The following is an 18800-nucleotide window of genomic DNA, read 5'->3' as shown; positions in this document are numbered from 1 at the left end:
CTGCCCCCGCCATCAGATTGTGGAGAACTGCGTTTGCACTCTGAGGAACCTGTCGTATCGTCTGGAGCTGGAGCTGCCGCCGTCCCGACAGATAGGGGGGCAAGAGCTGGACGGCTTGCTGGCCAGCGAGTCGCCCAGCAAAGAGGTGGACTCCGGCTGCTGGGGCAGGAAGAAGAAGAAGAAGAGGAAGAGCTCGCAGGAGGACACGGTGAGTGCGGTGCTCCTGAATCGATCGCGCTGTGCAGTGCGTGTGTTGTTTGAAAAAGGTGTAAAAAAAAAAAAAGCCCGTGTTAGAGCCTGCACTCAAACCTGACCAAACTCCTTGATTGTTTGTTCTAGTGGGACGGCGTCGGGCCCATCCCCGGCTTCTCCAAGTCCCCCAAGGGGGCGGAGATGTTATGGCACCCTTCGGTGGTCAAACCCTACCTGACTCTGCTGGCTGAGAGCTCAAATCCCGCCACTCTGGAGGGCGCCGCTGGGTCCCTCCAGAACCTGTCAGCTGGCAACTGGAAGGTACGGTGATGTTTGTGTATCCGTGTGCACGTAAACAAACTCACACATTCTCCAGGGGACTATTTATTCAACCATCTACCCCCCCCGCCCAAAAAATATATATATAAATCAACTGCGCCAGCCGTAGCAGAGGCTGCTCGGACCCTTTTGGAGGTTTAACGCCTTTTGTGCGTTCAGTTTGCGGCATACATCCGTGCGGCAGTGCGCAAGGAGAAGGGACTGCCCATCCTGGTGGAGCTGCTGCGGATGGATAACGACAGGGTGGTGAGCTCGGTGGCCACCGCTCTGAGAAACATGGCGCTGGATGTCAGGAACAAGGAGCTCATAGGTGAGTCACACGTGCGTATTGCTTCTGATGAGACAAAATGTGAAGATTCGTTATGCTGCTCTTCTTACCCTGACTTTGTTTAAGTTAACGCGGCGGCTTGTGTTTTTAAACAAGTCAGGCTACGTTTATAGTACACAAACATGTTCATTTGCAAGACAAATACTTTTTTTCTGATTGCTCACTATAGAAATATGTAGGGAGATATATACATCAATTAAGCTGAAACTGAATGGGCATTCATATGGGCGCATTACATCATAAACAACACCTTTTTGTGTAATTTTGGTAAATTTAGAAACAGAACTAGTGCATTTGTGAGCATTTCGACTACTGCTTATCATTTTTCATTTCATCTCACATCCCATTTTTTCAATATTCTCTCTATGTGGAATTAATGAGGAGATACAGTTCCAGCAATGCAGGGGTGACGCCTGGCAGATAAGGGAGGAGTTGCAGTGTAGAGTTGCAGTGTGTGTGTGTGTGTGTGTGAGAGAGAGAGAGTTAATGCTGCATGTGCTCAGGTCCTTCAGCTCTGCTGCTCTGCTGAAGGAGAGATATAGGAAACACTGGGATGCCCACACAGTGACGCCCTTGTGATAATAACGCAATGTCATTGGGGAAAACCGCCTACCTCATCGCAATTAATACACCGTTTGGATTTCAAGCCTAAGAAATTGTTTAAGTCACCGTGGCAGTTCCTTCACTTCTGCATGATTTAGCATAGAGGGGTGAATGCAACAAAGTCTGTGTGTCCTCTTCTCTCCGCGCATAAGCTTCTGCATGCACCGCAGTGAGCTAGCTGCATGTCTCACCTCCTCCTCCCCCTCACAGGAAAGTATGCGATGAGGGACCTGGTCAATCGTCTCCCGGGGGGCAGCACCACGCTGCTGTCCGACGAGACGGTGGCGGCCATCTGTTGCACCCTGCACGAGGTCACCAGCAAGAACATGGAGAACGCCAAGGCCTTGGCCGACACGGGGGGCATCGAGAAGCTGGTCAACATCACCAAGGGCAGAGGAGACAGGTGGGCTCCAGCAGCACGTATTTGTCCCGACGCGTTGGGGTTGAGGGTGTCTGGTACACGCCCATGTAAACCTGGACTCTCCAACATGTGCACTGGAATACACAACGAGCCGCGTGTGGCCGGTGGCAATGTCCTGGACATTTGACAGCCACACACACACACACACACCTACGCACACACACACACACATTTAAATGCACGTGGAAGGAGAGACCGTAGCCACAGGGAAGGTAGTGCTGTGCGCATCACGGCGTTACGCCCCTGCGGGAAAGTGTACCGACAGCTATTTCTATCCCACTTTATGTCCCGTGAGGTTCCAGGGTTAAAAACCCACCGAGGCCACTCGCCTTCTATCACGCTGCCCTGTCATGTCTACAATGTGGTTATACTCAAAAGCACATGTTTGTGGGTGTGTGTGTGTTTTCTAGGTACTCCATGAAAGTGGTTAAAGCAGCTGCGCAGGTGCTGAACACACTGTGGCAGTACCGGGATCTGCGTACCATCTATAAGAAAGTAAGAACACTGGGGCCGAGGGGCCGTGGCGGTCCCGTTTGAACTTAAAGCAGTCAAATACATTTGCATTTTCTCAATTGATTCGTGATATATTCCTTCTGTGACCAAAAGACGGGGTGTTTTAAAGATACCACACAAGAATCCATTCGAACCACCGCTTTTCCTCCCTCTTCTCAACAGGATGGATGGAACCAAAACCATTTCCTCACTCCGGTATCCACACTTGAACGGGACAAGTTCAAGTCCCAGCCCACCCTCCCCACCAGCACCATTCAGATGTCCCCAGTCAACCACCCTGGTAGGCTCAAGTTTCCATTTGTACCGCGCCTGCCGGATGAAAATAAACTCCGCCAGTGAAACAGGAAAACCTCTGGAATTTATTGTTGAAATGTGTTTTTCCTCTTCACAGCTGCCAGTGCCACGTCGTCCCCCGCCATGCTGGGCATGAAAGAGCATAGAGACACTATCAGAGACTACCACAGAGAACCGTCAACTATGCAATTTTATAATTACCAAGGGGACAACACTATCCATAAAAACCAGTATACAGGTACTCAAGCCATGCACACATCTGAAAGCTATTGAAAGTTTACATATTAGTGGTCTTCATTCTGTGCTAAAACGGTATCCACTTCCTGCACCAGACCGTAATCACAGGCCGCCCTCCGGGCCTCTCGGTGCGAGGCTTTTATCTACTTTATCCCTCGCTCCGCTCCGAGCGGATTCCTCCGGCCGCTCTCGTCTCCCTGCCAAACACTCTTTTTTTTTGTTTTGGCTCCCCTAAAGCCCGCCAGCCCCCCGAGACAGTAAAGTCAGTCATTTTAGCACTTCAGAGCGGCTCGGCCAGCGCAAGGACCCTCCACAGCGGGGCCGTTGTTGGCCGTCCTGAGTCGTGGCGTGCATACCGGGGGGCAGCTAGCGGGCACCCAGACATGTTACAGCCGGACGAGCAGCGGCAGGGAGGAGTAAACTAAATGTGCCGCTGCCTCAAACGGTCAGTTTGTTACGTAACGATAAGTTGAGTTTCCGGATGCCACCGGTTGGGTAAAAGTGCACAACAGACATACCCCTCTCAGGGGCTCTGCGAACAACAGAACTGCATTGGCCGAATGTATTATTTGTTTTAATTGCTCTGCGCAGCACAGCGCTTCTGTCTAAATACTGACGTCTGTCCTACGGGGATGTGCACACCGTTTCACTGATATGAAATGAAGTAACGAAGTGTATTTGTCCCACTGAATTGCTCTTGCTCTCATATACATATATATATCGCCCCCGCAGGGTCTGGAAAGCCTTCTCCATATTACTACTCATCCCCCACAAGAGAGGAGCCCAGGAGAACACAGGTGAATTGAATCATTCTGAATAAATGTTTGCTTGTGTTTTCTCTGCCATGGTTTAACCCTGCCATGTAAACTTTTTCCACAGTGCAAATTAGCTGTATTAACTTTTTAGGTTTAGTTTCTTTTGTGCAGAATATTTTTTTTGGCAACAACAAGCAGCGGCCTCCCGCAATGCATGTTGGTATAAACATGATTAGCAGCCGCTAATCAGTGCTGCATCAACAATATTTATATTTTGGTAGATTAAGTTGTATCAAAAACGACAAATTAAAGCGTTGCAGTAAGGCTTATTTTTATTATTGTTATCTGTAGTTTTTTTTCTCAATTAACCAATCAGCTATTTAAACAGTCTAAATATGCAATCAATCGCCAATAGTTTACACAGCAGAAAAATGAGCTTGTAGAGAGAGAGCTTAACAATGTTGGTTGATAAATGAATCGAAGCAGTTTAAACACGTTTCCCTCCAGGAAGTGTTTGATGGTAATAGCAAAAGGCCGCTGTTTGAAACCCCTCCACCGAGCTGCATAAACCTGGCGAGGGCCACCGGCTCTTCCGCCCCAGCGGCCCGACACAAAGAGACTGACGCGCATTACGCCGCGGATAAATGCCAACGCGGGGAATGACCCAGCGCATCAGCTATTGTCTGAGCGAGAGCGACTGTGACTGCTGTGATCGGGGCGGTCCGGGCGCGTCTCAGGCGCCTGTCACTGCGCCACACGTCCGTGTGTGCACGCTCAGACAAACAGCCACGGTGGGAAGGAGGCCGGAGGGAGGAGATGTCTGAGACGAGAGAGAGTTCCCTCGCGTCCTTCACATTTAGCCCAGTTAATGTCGTCGCCTCATTTATTTCAGAGAAATCCCTTTTATATGCATTTTTTATCATGAAAGCCTTGGCAGACAAAGCCAGACCAGAGGGCTTTTGGGTAAAACTGCAGCAACGTTCTTTTATTACCAACGCGTGGACTAATGGGACAAGAATGCTCAATATCAGCTTGGTGAACGGTTCACAGGGAGACTGACATCAGCTAGATTAGATCCACCCATCGTTTCCTGTGAATATCTCGTCAGGGCCATTTTAGTCTTCTAAACTCCGCCAATGACATAAAAAGCTGCAGGGAATAAAAAATGGCTTTTAACCGCGATTGCTGTAAATGAGAAAATTTGTTCTGCCGGGACCTCAGCGGATTTCAGTGACTCCCCCGCCCCTCTTACCTGCCTCTTGTCCTTTCAGCCTGTGTATTATTCGGAGGAGGCGAGCAGGAGGAACTACGACACGTACAGAATGTACCCGCAGCATCCCCGCGGCTACGACGACCCGTACTTGGAGGAGGTGGTCGGCTACCCGCCCGTCGCCGCCGACTACGGCTCCCAGCCTCACGGGCTGAAATCCGCCACCAACTACGTGGACTTTTACGCGAGCACACAGAGGCCTTCCTACAGGGCGGGGGAGCAGTACCCCGGCTCCCCTGACTCCTGGGTATAGGTCTGAGGGGCGTCACCCCCCCTCCCCTCGACCTCCCCCCGCGGCGGAGCCCGGGAAGCCCACAAGGGCCGTAAAAAAAAAACGTTTTCATGGACTTTTTCCTCATAAGTGTTTTTCAAAGTGAATGTGTGGAGGTGGAGTTCAGCTGAGCGATGGCAGATGGAGAGACGGAATGTTTGCCAAAGAAGGAAATCAAGGAATGTTCTTTTTAAGTTATCTGTTATTAAGCGGAGGAAGGTGGAATCATGCTGTCGGGGGACGACACCCTGCACCGCGCGCGGCGAGGAGACGCGCGTCCTGTCTAGACGTTAAGTTTTATCGTCTTTGTGAACGTCGTAGCTGTGATAGCATGCTGAGAGGTGTGAGTGACGTGAGCGAGGGTCCGCGGTAAGAGTGAAGGTCGGGGAATGTGTATGTGCTGAGGCCAAAATGGATCATGAAATCATATCTGTTTAAAAAAAAACACACACAGGATATAAACAAACTAAAATAGAACACTAATGATGTTAGATTGTACAGAGGGATAAAATTGTATCTGTACTTAATGTTGAAGCTGTGTAATGCCATGAAGTCTTGTACATTTCTTTCATTTTATTGTAAATACAGAAAAAAACGACATGTTACCTGGTTTACACTCATTAGCACTGGTTAAAAAAATAAACTTGTGCCATGTTAAATCTATGGATATATAAACATATGAACAAATATGTGGACATGACACAATCGTGCTAAAAATAATAAAAGGTCATTTTTGTTTTTTAAAGCTGTTGCGCAGTTGCATCTTTCCTCAAGTACAGCGCAAACATAAGAAAAACAAAGGAGGATCCCAGCTGTTTTGGACACTTTGTTCTCTGTTCATTGCGTCCATTGTATTCATACAAACAGTGGAAACATGCTTTCAATCAGCCGGCATGCGTTTCATTAAACTGTTTCCAGGTCCACATCAACATGCTATGTGAAAACTTTCACGACGCTTCATTCTGCCATCAGTGCATGTTTAGAACGTGAACTTTAAACTCAGCTCCTCATAAATAAGTTTAAGAGGATGACAAGAAAATAAAACCACAAACAGGAGGAGGAGACAAAATAGTTGGCAGCTCTCCCCTCTTGAGGTTCCTAGCAGGCAGCAGGAGTAATCACACCACACTTCCATCCAAACAACAACAAAATGGAACAGAGATGTGCGACTCCTCGGCCGTGGTTGTCTCATCTTTTACCTGCAAATTATTATTCTGGTCTCCTATTATCCCCTCACTGGTTAATATATTCAGCATTCTATGCCACCTGGTCTGAGTTTCGCTGAGGGATTACTGGCTTAAACAAACGGGCACATGAATTACCTGATGAAAGTCCTAAAGCCTTGGGGATTTTTGATAAGACAAGGCGTTTAAGATCAGATAACTTCTTTAAAGCCTATTGTGTCAGTTGATATTTCACTTCAGTGCTGCCTATTTCCAAACAAGTGGGTTAGCCATCAGCCAAACAGGCTTCCTGTAATACGGACTCAAATCGTGTGCTAATAGGACACAGAAAATGAATGATGTGTAGCTTGACGGGGCAGAAAAGGTATGTTTGTTTAGACAGAGCCGCGCCACTGACACACATCCACCAATTCATGAGCAGATTGCGAATCAGATGTGATTATTTGGAGGGGGGAATTACACACAGTGTTACACACCCAAAGGAGTGTTATTTGTGTTTGATTGGCATCCTTTTGACTCTCAAAGTTGACCCTTCAAAGGAAGGATAGTTTTTTTAAAGAAGATACAACTTATAAACTAACCTACCCCAAGGATGGATCGGTAATTCAGCCAAACTAACCGAATAAACCTGTGAATATGTTTTTTTAATCTATATATCAATGTTTACTTGCATTAGAAGGACATTCATGTGTATCTTAAAATATCTAAGCGCAGCAGATCTGTTAAACATGCATTTTAACACAAAAGAAAAAAAGATAATGTATCAGTATTTGGTGGTTTTATTTTATATGCTGTGTCCGTCCGAGAGCCCTCCAAACACTTGTTGATTGCAGTGATTCTTATTTCACAACATCCGGTGTTGTGGAGATTTTCAAAATAAAACGGCCATTCAAATAAAATAAAAAAAGGGTCACGGCTCACAATTACAATAACAAAGAAATACAATCGGTTTGCTGAGCCATTAACTGGACGTCGGTGATCACAACGAGACGTTGCATTGGTCTTGTTGTGGTTTCGTTCGACTTCGCCCGCGCACAACAACATCGGTGACACGCGAAAATGGGCGTCTGTCTGACTGCGTGACGTCATCTCTGTTCGAGCATAAAAAACAACCGAGTGGGCGTCGAGAAGAGTTTCGGCATTGTGCTTTCTTTGTGTTTACACCGGAAAGTTTGTGAAAATGGTGCAGCAACTCCCCAAACCAGCAGCCAGGGAGGCTCCTCTGCTGAAGGCCGGTCATCCTCCCGCAGGTGAGAAGCGGCCGCGTGAGCGCACTTCGCGCGGAAGCGAGGGTTTTAAAGATGATTTTTTTTCTTCTTTTAAATCGTTCATTTTTTTTACTGCTCGCTACGCGTCCTGGGCGGAGACAGTCGTGTGAATTTGGACGCTCAATCCTGTAGTTACCTTTTTTAAATATTTTTTTTATTGCTGCGTAGGTTTGTTGCGGCGTGTGCAAAACAACGTTGCCTCGTGTGATCCGCTGATTTCTGTTGAATGCTCATTAGCCTCCATCGGGCTGCTTTTGTGCAGCCTGTTTTCTGCAGCAGGCCTCCTGTGGAAGTATCACAATGTCCGAAGCCTTCTAATAATACGCACGCTAACCGAGTTTTCAACCGAAATGGTCCATTTTTATTTTAGCATAGCTTTGTTTTGGTTGGCGGCCGTACTTGTGCACGTAAACCGTATTACCCATGCCCCACCTTGAAGTGAGTCGTGGTTTTAATGTCAACTAATATTGCATTAGTTATCTGGTTGAATTGAAACCATGTTGTTTTGTTTATCCCCCCCCCCTTCATCATCACAGCTGGCGTGACGTCTGAGTCTTTAAATCAAAGGGGATTTGTTTCAGTTTCAACGATTAAGTTAAGAGGTTAACAAAAAGACATCTGAAATCTATATTGCTGCTTTTATTCCTCTTGTTACTCCTCTAATTGACTCATAAGGTCCAGTTATTGTGTATTAATATCTGTACATTTTAATATATCCTTAAAATGTACTCCTTGCATAATATTTAAAATCTCCAAAAAGCGGGCTACAGAGCAGATTTTTTTCTTTTCTCAGATGACTTTGCTTTAAATCCTTTTATTCCCCTCTGGGTCGATAGTGAAAGCTGGAGGTAAACGGGTCGCCAAGAAAAACATGGAAGAGAGTGGCGCCCATGTGACTCCAGAGAAGGAGACCAAGCGGCCGGATAAAATAAGGTCTGTTGGAAGTGTTAATCTGTAAAATATACTAAAGCAAAATAAATTTGTTGTCTCACACCATAAACGTATTGGAATTGGCTGCCGTCTTCTGCTCTAGCATTGAACTAAAAATGTGTGATGTTGCGGCAGGTCCGTCGCCACCTCCAGCAGGATGCAACAAGTTGGAATTCTGCTGTCCGGAACGCTCGACAAGGTAAAAACGAAGCCCATCAATTCCCACTGAGCAAACTGGAACGCTAAAGAGTGCCTCTCGTGCGACGGTGTCCTAATAAACTGCCGCTTGTTTGCAGCTGAGCCACGACTTCCCCGAGACGCCAGTCAGCGTTTGGCACAGCAAGTTGCGCCCTGCGGTGGAGAAGACCCACTCCCCCCGGACCTTCTCCATCCAGCAGCCGCGGAAGTTGTGTTGAACACATGTTGCAGAATCCCCCAAAGAGGGAGCAGTGTTGAGTCAACTGTGAAAGACGAAACATGAAGTGTGTTAGGCTCACGAGGGGACTGGCGGGTTGTGACAATGTTTATGGCTTTCATCGAGCTCTGTTTACTTTCTAGCTGCGCTTCTTTGTGAGAATACTATATAACCAGCATTGAATGTGTACTTTTCCTGGTATTGTAGGAGAAATGGTGTAGTTATTTTTCCCAGGTGGTGTTTTGGTATGTTTAATGTAAAGGGAGGGGCCTTTATTATGTGATGTTTCTGCGCCCCCCCCCCTCCCCCCAGTGACTTCTTCACTATGCATTGCTTGGCTCTTATTAGATTTGATTTAAAAAAATAAATAAAAAAAAGCTGAATAAATAGTTGCCTCACTGTTTGTGAACATGGATTAATCTGTTTGTGTAAATCTCCTTTTCCTAAAGTTTTTCTGTTGTTGCCATAAGCAACATTGACCACTAGATGGCGGTAAATTATCATTTATAACTAAAATATCAGGCTCTTTAAAAACAAAAAATCAAGCATTCAATCTTCATTGCTTTTTCAAGTCTCTGTTCACTTCATACAAACTTCTGTGCATTGCATCAACTGGTGTAACAAGTGGCTCGGATGACTAAATCCTGACAATAGTCTTATTTCAGAATGTTCCATGTTTCTAAAGGAGCTATTTTAGTGTCAAACTTGAAACAAGGTTTCCATTGTGTTCAGTGATTTGCTGTTAAATGCTGTCAATCAAAGCACTCTGGGAATTTCCCATAAAGGCGAGCTTGGTCTTGTCATTTATCAAGGTTTACTTGAGGGCAAATGACTGACAATGTCTGCAAGATTAAAGCATTGTGCAGGCTGCGGCAAGCCTTCATGTGCATGAAACTTGCAGCCAGCCTAAAGTTTCTTTTTTGTGGAAGACCAAATGCAGCAACACAAGAACATAATGAAGATGCAAGCTGCTGAAAGTAACCCAAAACCACCCATCCAAAGATTTAACACTTTAAAAGCTGGTTTTCTTGTTAGCAGTTTGCAGGTCTACTGGACATTCAGAAACATTCAGGCAGAGTTTTGTATTCTGCAGGCAACCTTTTTCCATTATATTTCGACTGGTCAGTTCCTTTCTATGATTCTATGTATCCCAGTACATAATGCTGCACTGATCCAGTTTACACAATACATTGAGCTTAATTTGATAAGTCATTGCATGACCCTCGTCTTTACCGACACTAGATGTATTCAAGAAATACGTGTTGGAGAGACCATCTCCTCCAGGGCAGATCCCATTTGCAACACAATTTTCTGCACATTTCAAGTTTGATTAAACGTTCCTGCCTCATAGATGTGCGTTTTTGCAAATTTTCCATTTGTTAAACCTTTATGATTTGTTTAAAAAAATAAATGATCTCCCTTACTTTCGTTTAAAAGTCTAAAAGTAAAAGTTTAAATGTAAAATAAAATCTGCTCTGCACCACTGTACGTGGGACTTTTTACCTTGAAACTTTTCGAAATGCTGTACTTATGCGCACCCCGACACTACAGCCTGTGCTTCTGTCTCACTTATCACTTTGGAAATACAACAGCTATTCCAAATCCTAAATCCCCAAACCGGTTGTGTGTGTGTGTGTGTGTGTGTGTGTGTGTGTGTGTGTGTGTGTGTGTGTGTGTGTGTGTGTGTGTGTGTGTGTGTGTGTGTGTGTGTGTGTGTTTGTCTCTGTTGTCACGTGTCACGCCGTCCATGTGTTCCCTCGCGACCTTCTCGTTCGCGTCACTGAGCCCACGAAACAATATCTGCTCGTTCATCAGCCGCGCGCGCCCCGACGTCGCGACCTTACATGCTCTGCGATGCTCACGCTGTTACACACTCGCCTTCTGCGCCATCTGTGCGTAAAGTTCAGAGCCCTCTCTGCGCACTGTTTGAGGAGTGGAGCAGTTGGTGGTCTCGTGAGGCCAGACATGGCGCATGCCAGTGTCAGTGTCACTGCCCATTAGCTGACCCCCGTGACGGCCCACCACGCGTGATGACGTGGGAAGATGTGGTTTGCACGCCCGAGACGCGGTGGACCTTTCATTTATTTTATAGTATGCAGGTTAACTTACTTATGCTGCATCGTGCCCAAGTAAAAGTAGAGAATTACAAGTTTTATCACATTTCCTCTTTGGTGCATGGGACAAATATTGAACGTGCAGCAAAGTGCGTAAAATGTTGTCACCTCATGGGGTCCCCATAGACTAAGATGTGCTGTGCGCGTCATTCAAAGGTTGATTCATTGTGTCAGAGAGGCACGTCATCTATTTGCACTTTTTAAGGTTTAAATTCATTAGATAGGGTTTTGTTTGTGGGGGGAAATATTGTATATTATGTATTATAAGCCTCTAAATAGAAATAACATTTGTTATTTGATGTAAGAAATGTGCTGATTGACACCAGAGAGATTCAGTAATACACACAAAGCTACTGAAGTGCATCCGGTTTCTATGAGGCTGATTATACATAAAAGCTTTGACTCATGTCTTAACCCATGCATCCTCTCCCAACAATGATGAAGTCATACAGATCATTGGATAAGGCGACCAGTGGAACTTGTCATTTCAAATATGGGTATCATTTAAATCAGTTACAATGCTTGGGTTGATTACTTTAGAGCATAATGAAAAGACTCCTTTATAAGTCTTATAGAGTAGAGAAGTATCAGCAATAAGCACACGCAGTGCTGAATTTCACACATCAGGGTGGGCGGGTAAGCATAAGCAATAGTGAAAGTGTTTCTTGTAAAGACTGGACCCATTCTGTGTGAAAAATCCTTGATGCAAAGCACCATTTTAATGTTGTAGCTGCGTGTGCAGGGCGGTGCAAAGTAGCAATGCATCATATTTAGTGAGCCTCTTTAAAATGTTTGCATGTTTGCATATAATGATAATGAATGATGTGGAGTAAAAGTTATAATATGAACAAATGCAAAAAAATAAAGATGTGAAAAATCAGAAATGTGGGGCCATTTGACCTGATAAGGGATACAAACAACTGCACTAAAATATCACAATTGTTAAAGTCTCACATCTACTCTGACATGAAGCTGTATACTGGTGAACAAGTACAGTATGAATAATGTTAAAAAAAAAAGTTTACCAAAAGTCTTAATGTGGCTACACTCAGGTTTCAACATCAGCGTGGTAAACAGAAAAGGCATTCTTAATTAAAACCTGTAAAGCTAACACCTCAGTGAGGTGGGATCTCAGTATCACACAATTTGATTTAATGAATAGTACTTTCCTGATAGTTTCCTGGGCAAGAGGCAGCAACAACAATCGTGTAATCTGGTATTTATTAGAGACCTTCTGAGGCACTAGTTTGAATCGGACATGCTTTAGTTGTGTGGAGATTAAGAGCAGGAAATTCCCTGGGGAAAAAATCACCATAATGAGCAGCTAATTAAAAATAAATAAAATGGATAACCCAAGAGACCAAACTATTTATGTGACTTTTTGTTGTGAGGGATTGTGGGTGATTTCGAGGGTCAGCCCCTCCTGATGACCCCCCCCCTTAAACTGCAAGCCTGCAGCAAACAGTTACCCTCATCCGTTACCCTCATCTCGCATCGTGCATCCTGTCGTGGAGGAGGAGGAGGAGGAGGAAGGAGGAAGGGTGGTTTGCTCATCTCGGTTCCCTGCCCTCCGGTGATGTGCCTCCCTCGCGGATGACGTCATGCCGGGAGGGGGCGGAGCTCCGGCGTCCCGCAGCCTACCTTGGTGGATCCAGTGGGGACTGAGTGTCGCGTGGAGATACTGCGGGAGACTCGGGAGAACTTTTCTTCGGGGTGGAGGACTTTAATACCCATGACATTTACCAGGTAAGACGCAATATTGAAAATGTTCTCAAGTTCGGCCGCGTTGGACCGACCTCGTGGTTCGGAAATGTAACGTCGCAGAGTTGCTCCAGTCTGGAGTCTTTTTTTTGGGGGGGGACATTTTCCCCGGGAGTAATGTCGGGACATGTCCATTGAGACGCTGCTGCGGGAATGACAGCAATGTGTTTTATATTGCTACACATTCGGGTTTATTTCGGCCCGGGGCGTCACTTTTAACGTTAAACGCTGACGTTTTTCCTCAAGAATGGGAAAAGTTTCGAATAGGTGAAGAACAGTGAAATAACTGCTACGAAGAACACTTCGTGTGATGCAGAGCTGCGATTAACACTCCGTTACATCCTTTAAATGCCTTTCTTAAATATTGTTAACATGTAACCGTTGCTCTGAGGATTTAAAACAACTTGTGGGTGCGGATATCTAAGAACAGGTGAAGATCGACGCTCTGAATAGTATTATTGCGCAGTAGCATCCTGCTCAGTACATGCAGATCATTAACCAAAAGGTTAAAATACTTCTTTTTGTAGTTGTTTGATCAGAATGCCACCGTTGATGTGGTTTTCCAACCGGGACCCAGCCCACGTACAGTAGAGGCTTTAAGGCCACAGGGCTGTAATCTTGTCTGCCCACATGGATTGAGTCGTTGAAGCTTGACCACCGGCTGTAGATGATTTATGCTGCTTTCAGCGTATCTTCCACCAGATTAATCTCCTTACAACTCTTTGCAAAGTTCTTTTTTCATTCATTTTTAAAAAATCGCTTGTAAATGTCAACATGCAGTTTTGATCTGTGCGCGCAGGCTCAAATCATCGAATCAGTATTTTCCCTCAAAGTCGCTGTGACCTCTTGGCATTCTACCTGCCACATTAGCGGTTTCCTGTGTCGAGGTATTTGTCTCAGTCGAGCTTCAAGAGAGTGTCGATTGTTTTTTTCTCTCAATTTTACACTCAACAGGTGCAGCAGGCCTTGCCCCGGAGACGGCCGCTATTAACTTCCCAACATCATTTCAGGCAATTTCACGCTGATTGCAGAACCATTAGAAAGGATTTGCATGCCTCTGGGCCGAGGCCAGAGTTACCGCCATTGTCCACCAACTGCAGGGTTATGAGATGTTTGCACCACAGAGCACTCGTCTCATTGAAAGTGCCGCAAGGGTCTGCCTCCCAGTTTCTGCAGGGGTCTGGTTCCCATGGTCCCCAGCCAGTTGGCCAGTGGCAGATACTGGCATCGGAGTCGCATTGTCATGGCAGAGGAGCTGTCGGTTATTGGAGGCATTGACCCGACAGACAGCACATACTGAGCCGATGAGGAGGATTTAGCACTTTTGAAAAGGGGCTTCTCATGGCACTTTGTAAGCAGGAAACAGGAAGCAGGAAAGCCAGAGTTTTAGATTTTGGTATCAAGTATTGTGAATATTGTGCCGTGGGATCCTGTAGATTTAGGATTTCAGTCCACTTGGTATTAACTAAATCTTAGCTGCAACATTAGGCACAGATGCTGTCAAACGTCACTTGTATTGACTTGTTGGTTGGTTTATATGAAAAATCATTCAACTCTCTGACGTCTTGGGATTTTAGTAGTAAATTTCAACGCTAAAGTACCATTATCCTTCCAAAAATCACACGCACCCTTTAGGAAGCAATCGCCAACGCTGTTTAATGTCACGCTGTGGGTGCGACACACTCTCCAGCAATCAGGCAGCCGAAGAAAGAAAAAAAAAGCTAACATGTTGTATCCTCTGTGTTGGGGTGAAGGATCCCACACAGGCCCCCTGGCAAAGTGGCATTGTCTAATTAAATGACAGTAGCTCAAGTTTCCTAAGGACTCATGTCACATTTCGTATGAAAACGCCCGGCCTTACCATTTCATTTCCCCCTCAGGTCCCCTATTAAAGCAGTAAAGAATGCATATCAAGTTGCCTTTGTGTGTCGGTGCAGGCGTTGGCAGAGTGACTCATCCTGCTAAATCATATTTAATAATACGGAACTTGTACTCCATCACCAAACTTTATCTTGAGAGATGAAAGTCCACGCGAGCACAGGCTCTTGTGCACCTTTTGAGGTCCGTGCAAGTGCATATATGCGCGCGCATGCTTGCATGTGTGTATCTAGAGCACGTGTTTGTGTGTTTGGAAGTGCGTCCTAGTAGCAGCTGTTACTGATTTACACTTGTCAAGTTTTTTACAGAGAGCGAGTGTGGGGGGGGGGGGGTCTCAGGCAACCCGATGTGTGAAATTCTGCATTTATTTGTGACGAGGTACTTCCAATGATTGAATGAATGAAGGTTGTATAGTAATTGGTGATTGGACTTTAATGACCCAACCTCTATGATTAGTTATTACTTGAGTCCATTTTAAGCTCACTGTACACCCCCCCCCCCCACCCCCCAGCTTTACAACTTCACAGTGGGACAGCCAGTCGAAGGCTGTGAATCTTTAACGGCAGACGTTGGAACCGGGTGTGCGTGACGTATTCCCAGCGTAACAACACATCGGGGGACCTCATCTCGTTTGGATCGTCGTCGGACGTGTTCATTTGTGTGTTTGTGTATTAATGTGCAGAGCTACATTAGGCTAAGGCCCTATTGATTCATGCTGTACGCTGCTCTCCAAAAGGGAAAGTGGATATGGTATCGTATCTGCCCAGTGCTGCGTGGAGGGAAGCCCTGTTGAACACGCGCCGCCTGCGATCCTGGCTTACAGGCCCGTAGTGCTTCATTTGAAGCGAGTTCATTGCACGTCACCCTCTGACCTACAAATCTTAGCATGGGATAATCTCTCTGTGGTTGCAGGGACTTCCTGTAGACTTTAAACACAGCCGTTAATATTTGACCCTTAATCAAACACCCGGCTTCCTGGGAGGCTGATCGGTCAGATCGGGTGCGAGCTGATAGTACGGCTGTGTTTGTTTATTTATTTTAACTCCAGATGTTCGTCAACAGTTAATTTACCGCGGGCAAAATCAGCGGCCGCGGTGCCGCTCAACGTGCGGTGTTCACGGGAGTTAATGGCTGTGGCTCTTGTTGTTACTAAGTGTGCAGTTAGTGCCGCCTGATGATTTTCTAAGAGGAGGGCCGGTTGATGGTGTGATGGTGTGATGTAACCAGTGTGTAATTGTTGTGTAGAGACTTCCAGCGAGTCCAAGACTCTCAGAGCGGAGAGAAACCCAAGGCGTCAGGCTCAATGAATGTAGTTTATTTGTAATCTAATGTCGTTTTTTTATTTCTGCTTAGGTTGTGAAATGTCATTCTTGCCTTCCAACATTTTAGTTTTCAGTTCCAATTCAAAGCAATGGTTGCCTTCCAAAACGTGTCTCGACACCTCTCGAGCAAAGACTGCTGGGATAAAAAGACACCGTCGCTGCTGAGCCAGCAGGAAGGCCTGTGCATGGATTTATTATTCATCAGTCCTATTAGAAAAGATCAAGGACAAATGGCCTCAGAGGGAAAATCGGTCCTCCCAAAATGCCCTTGTTTTTTCCCACGGCCGTCTAATGAGTAGATCAGACTTGTTATGCTTCTAATTTCACGCTGAGCCGTGTGGCTTGTCCTCCTTAGTAACAAGCTAGCTGGCTTTGCCCCAAGCTAGATCTGTCTTTTAATCAATCAGCCTGTGTCTGTTGATATCAGGGCACAATAGGATTTCCCACCAGGCAAAGGTAAATACTCACAATATCGCCATGTTCTCATAATCTACTTTTGAAGAATCCTATATTTTCTTGGCCTCTGGCTAATTGTTCTTTTCGATTGCCGGAAACAATTATTAGCATTTCCACCGTAGGTTCAGGTTTGGTTCCTGGAACATACTTCCTGCTTCCTGATGGCTGTGGAGGGAGTTTGTACCGCTGAATGTTGTGGGAACGCCATGCACAGAACTTGAGGCTGTTTGGTTATTTTTCCTCCTTGAATATCTGTTATTTGTTTCGTAACTAAAGAAGCAAGGGACTTTTTTATCTTATCTTTTTATTGCTTGCATTTGCTGCCATTTGGCTTTCAAGGTTTCCTTTTAATAGTGAAGCAATGACGCTCCACATTACTGACAGGCTTAATAAAAGTGTGCTGATTTTGTGATCAATTATTGCACATCATTATAGAATTAGATATGCTACACATTTGCAAATTACATTACTACATTATAAAGTAGGTACCTCACTTTATTTAAGTGAGATACCTGTGGATAACATGTACTGTCTAGTAAGGCATTACCTCTACTTTAATTTAAAAAATGACTTCAAAACTCTTGGTAAAGTCAAATGTTACTGAAATGTTTAGCAAGTGTGTTAGCATGCTCAATCCACTGGCCTGTCAACTGATACAAGCAGCGTGTAGTATTATGTTAACAAGTAAGACATTATGTTTACTCTGCGCGGTCAGCTACTGCCTGCATTATAAGATTAAACCTGCTTCTCGCCGGCTCTGAAGTGGGGGCAGTGCTGGAGGAACTAGTTACATAAAATGTCTGTTCTTTTGTTATTTCCCTTCCACCCACGTGAGTGTGAATAACGGCCTTCGCCCCACAATGGCCGACATTGGGACCGGCTTGTCCTCCGAACCGACTCCCCTCCCTTCCCTTTCAAGGATCTGTCCGCTAACTTCTCATTGTTTTTGGACCACTTGAACCAAACGTCCAGACCGGGGGCGGTTTCCTGCACTCAGTAAACGGAAAACAAAAGAATTAGATAATTATGGCGCTCACAGGGACATTTTTTCCAACGTCTGATCACTTTGAGGCGGCGTTTGATGAACTAATCCTCAGGGTCAGCCAATAAATGAGAATTCCTGCGTTGCCATGACAACAGCGTGGAGTACCTGCGAGCGGTCATCCATGTGTAACGTGTTGATGGCGGGGCGGTAGCAGGGCGTTTCAGCCGGCGAGGGATGAATGAACGGGGCAGAAAATTGCCTGTTTGCTGCGATCACAGAGTGGTGAAGTTGATTTCAGCCTAATGGGGCCACCTAATAAAGGACCAAGCAGGTATTAACCCACCAGCGTATGTGCAACGCTTCCCTTCCAGCGGCATTGGGAACCAAACAATCCCATTTCCGTCCTTTTATAGAACTTCTCAGACGACTGGTGGAGCTCCACGACCCCATTAGCCACCTGTCGTGTCGGCATTGCTCAGGTGAGGATCCTTTCTTCCTCTCGGCCCCCATGGACTTGAACTCTATCAGGTCCGGAATGACCCGGAGAAACAGACATGTTGATAACCCGAGGCACCCCTCAACCAGGCTGGTTTCCAATTTCTCCTCTGTGAAAGGAAATCGTCTCTTCGTTGTACAGGAGAGCGGAGTCCTTTTCTTATTGTTTGGTTAAGCCGTTTCAAGGTAACAGAATGCGCATGTGGAGGTTACAGAGCAGCAACGAAGGCCGGCTGTGGGAAAGCGTCCTCTGTGTTACATGGTATTGTTTAAATACACTGACGAGGACTTTGCCGTGTGTTCCTTCGGTTGCTAGGGGCGTTTTGAAGCCTGTTGAGGACTTTCGATGACTAGATTGTTGGTCTCCTGGCACCCTACTGCTCTGTTTCCCCAGGCCTGCTTCTCGCTCTCGGTGTGTTTTGCACAGAACCGATGTGATATTGAGTGTATTTGGTCCTTTTCGGCCGGTTTGTGTGTGTCCACAAAGACCTATGAGCCCCTGTGTGACCTTCCCTGCTTTGTTTTAATAATGAGAGGCCCCTTCTGAAGGGGCCAAGCTTTGAGGCTGATATCCAAATACAGCTTAAAAGCACAGGGATGGACCTGACTTTGAGGGCTTGAGGAGTCCAGATGCCCTTCTTTCCGCATACCGCACATTCACGCTCTCTCAAAGGTCACAGCTACGCCCCCTCCACAGCTCCACCCGAGAAGAATTAATGTTGGTTGCTTTGAGTTGCAGTATCATGTTATGGATTTTCTTAGCATATAA

At 45.8% G+C, this 18800-nt stretch overlaps 3 protein-coding genes and 1 long non-coding RNA gene across 23 annotated transcripts in view; 3 read left to right on the top strand and 1 right to left on the bottom strand.

The window, feature by feature from the left end:
- The window catches only part of pkp4 (plakophilin 4), a 55154-nt gene extending 49186 nt beyond the window's left edge, over nt 1-5968 (top strand). For all 20 annotated transcript variants that reach the window (XM_078091127.1, XM_040200726.2, XM_078091123.1 and 17 more), the window contains 9 exons: nt 17-208; nt 340-513; nt 691-841; nt 1673-1865; nt 2294-2378; nt 2559-2676; nt 2788-2928; nt 3660-3724; nt 4954-5968. In XM_078091127.1, the coding sequence (XP_077947253.1) occupies nt 17-208; nt 340-513; nt 691-841; nt 1673-1865; nt 2294-2378; nt 2559-2676; nt 2788-2928; nt 3660-3724; nt 4954-5205 (1371 nt within the window). In that variant the 3' untranslated portion in view covers nt 5206-5968. The remainder of the gene's footprint in view (nt 1-16; nt 209-339; nt 514-690; nt 842-1672; nt 1866-2293; nt 2379-2558; nt 2677-2787; nt 2929-3659; nt 3725-4953) is intronic.
- On the bottom strand, nt 565-5082 carry LOC144388815 (uncharacterized). The gene is made up of 3 exons (XR_013453083.1): nt 4935-5082; nt 1654-1957; nt 565-865 (listed from the first exon to the last, which is right to left on the bottom strand). It is a non-coding gene; the product is annotated as an uncharacterized LOC144388815 (long non-coding RNA).
- Nucleotides 5969-7271: 1303 nt separating the features above from the next.
- Nucleotides 7272-9419, top strand: dap1b (death associated protein 1b). Its single transcript, XM_040200740.2, has 4 exons — nt 7272-7657; nt 8512-8608; nt 8741-8804; nt 8902-9419. Exons 1-4 carry the CDS (start codon nt 7588-7590, stop codon nt 9019-9021), a joined length of 351 nt encoding a protein of 116 aa, XP_040056674.1. The 5' UTR covers nt 7272-7587; the 3' UTR covers nt 9022-9419.
- Nucleotides 9420-12699: 3280 nt separating this feature from the next.
- The window catches only part of tanc1b (tetratricopeptide repeat, ankyrin repeat and coiled-coil containing 1b), a 75987-nt gene continuing 69886 nt past the window's right edge, over nt 12700-18800 (top strand). The window contains exon 1 of the mRNA XM_040202565.2: nt 12700-12880. The gene's annotated coding sequence lies outside the window, so the exon portion shown is untranslated. The remainder of the gene's footprint in view (nt 12881-18800) is intronic.

Source organism: Gasterosteus aculeatus, chromosome 16, assembly GCF_964276395.1.
Source record: "Gasterosteus aculeatus chromosome 16, fGasAcu3.hap1.1, whole genome shotgun sequence".
NCBI lineage: Eukaryota > Metazoa > Chordata > Actinopteri > Perciformes > Gasterosteidae > Gasterosteus > Gasterosteus aculeatus.
The sequence above is the reverse complement of the archived record's forward strand: the minus strand, read 5'-3'. Positions and strand labels throughout refer to the sequence as shown.

Bases quoted from the DNA above. Each gene is read 5' to 3' on its own strand.
- dap1b (XM_040200740.2), top strand. From the start codon at position 7,588: ATGGTGCAGCAACTCCCCAAACCAGCAGCCAGGGAGGCTCCTCTGCTG. The intron at 7,658-8,511 runs GTGAGAAGCGGC...CTGGGTCGATAG, and splicing joins GGCCGGTCATCCTCCCGCAG to TGAAAGCTGGAGGTAAACGG. The intron at 8,805-8,901 runs GTAAAAACGAAG...GCTTGTTTGCAG, and splicing joins TGTCCGGAACGCTCGACAAG to CTGAGCCACGACTTCCCCGA.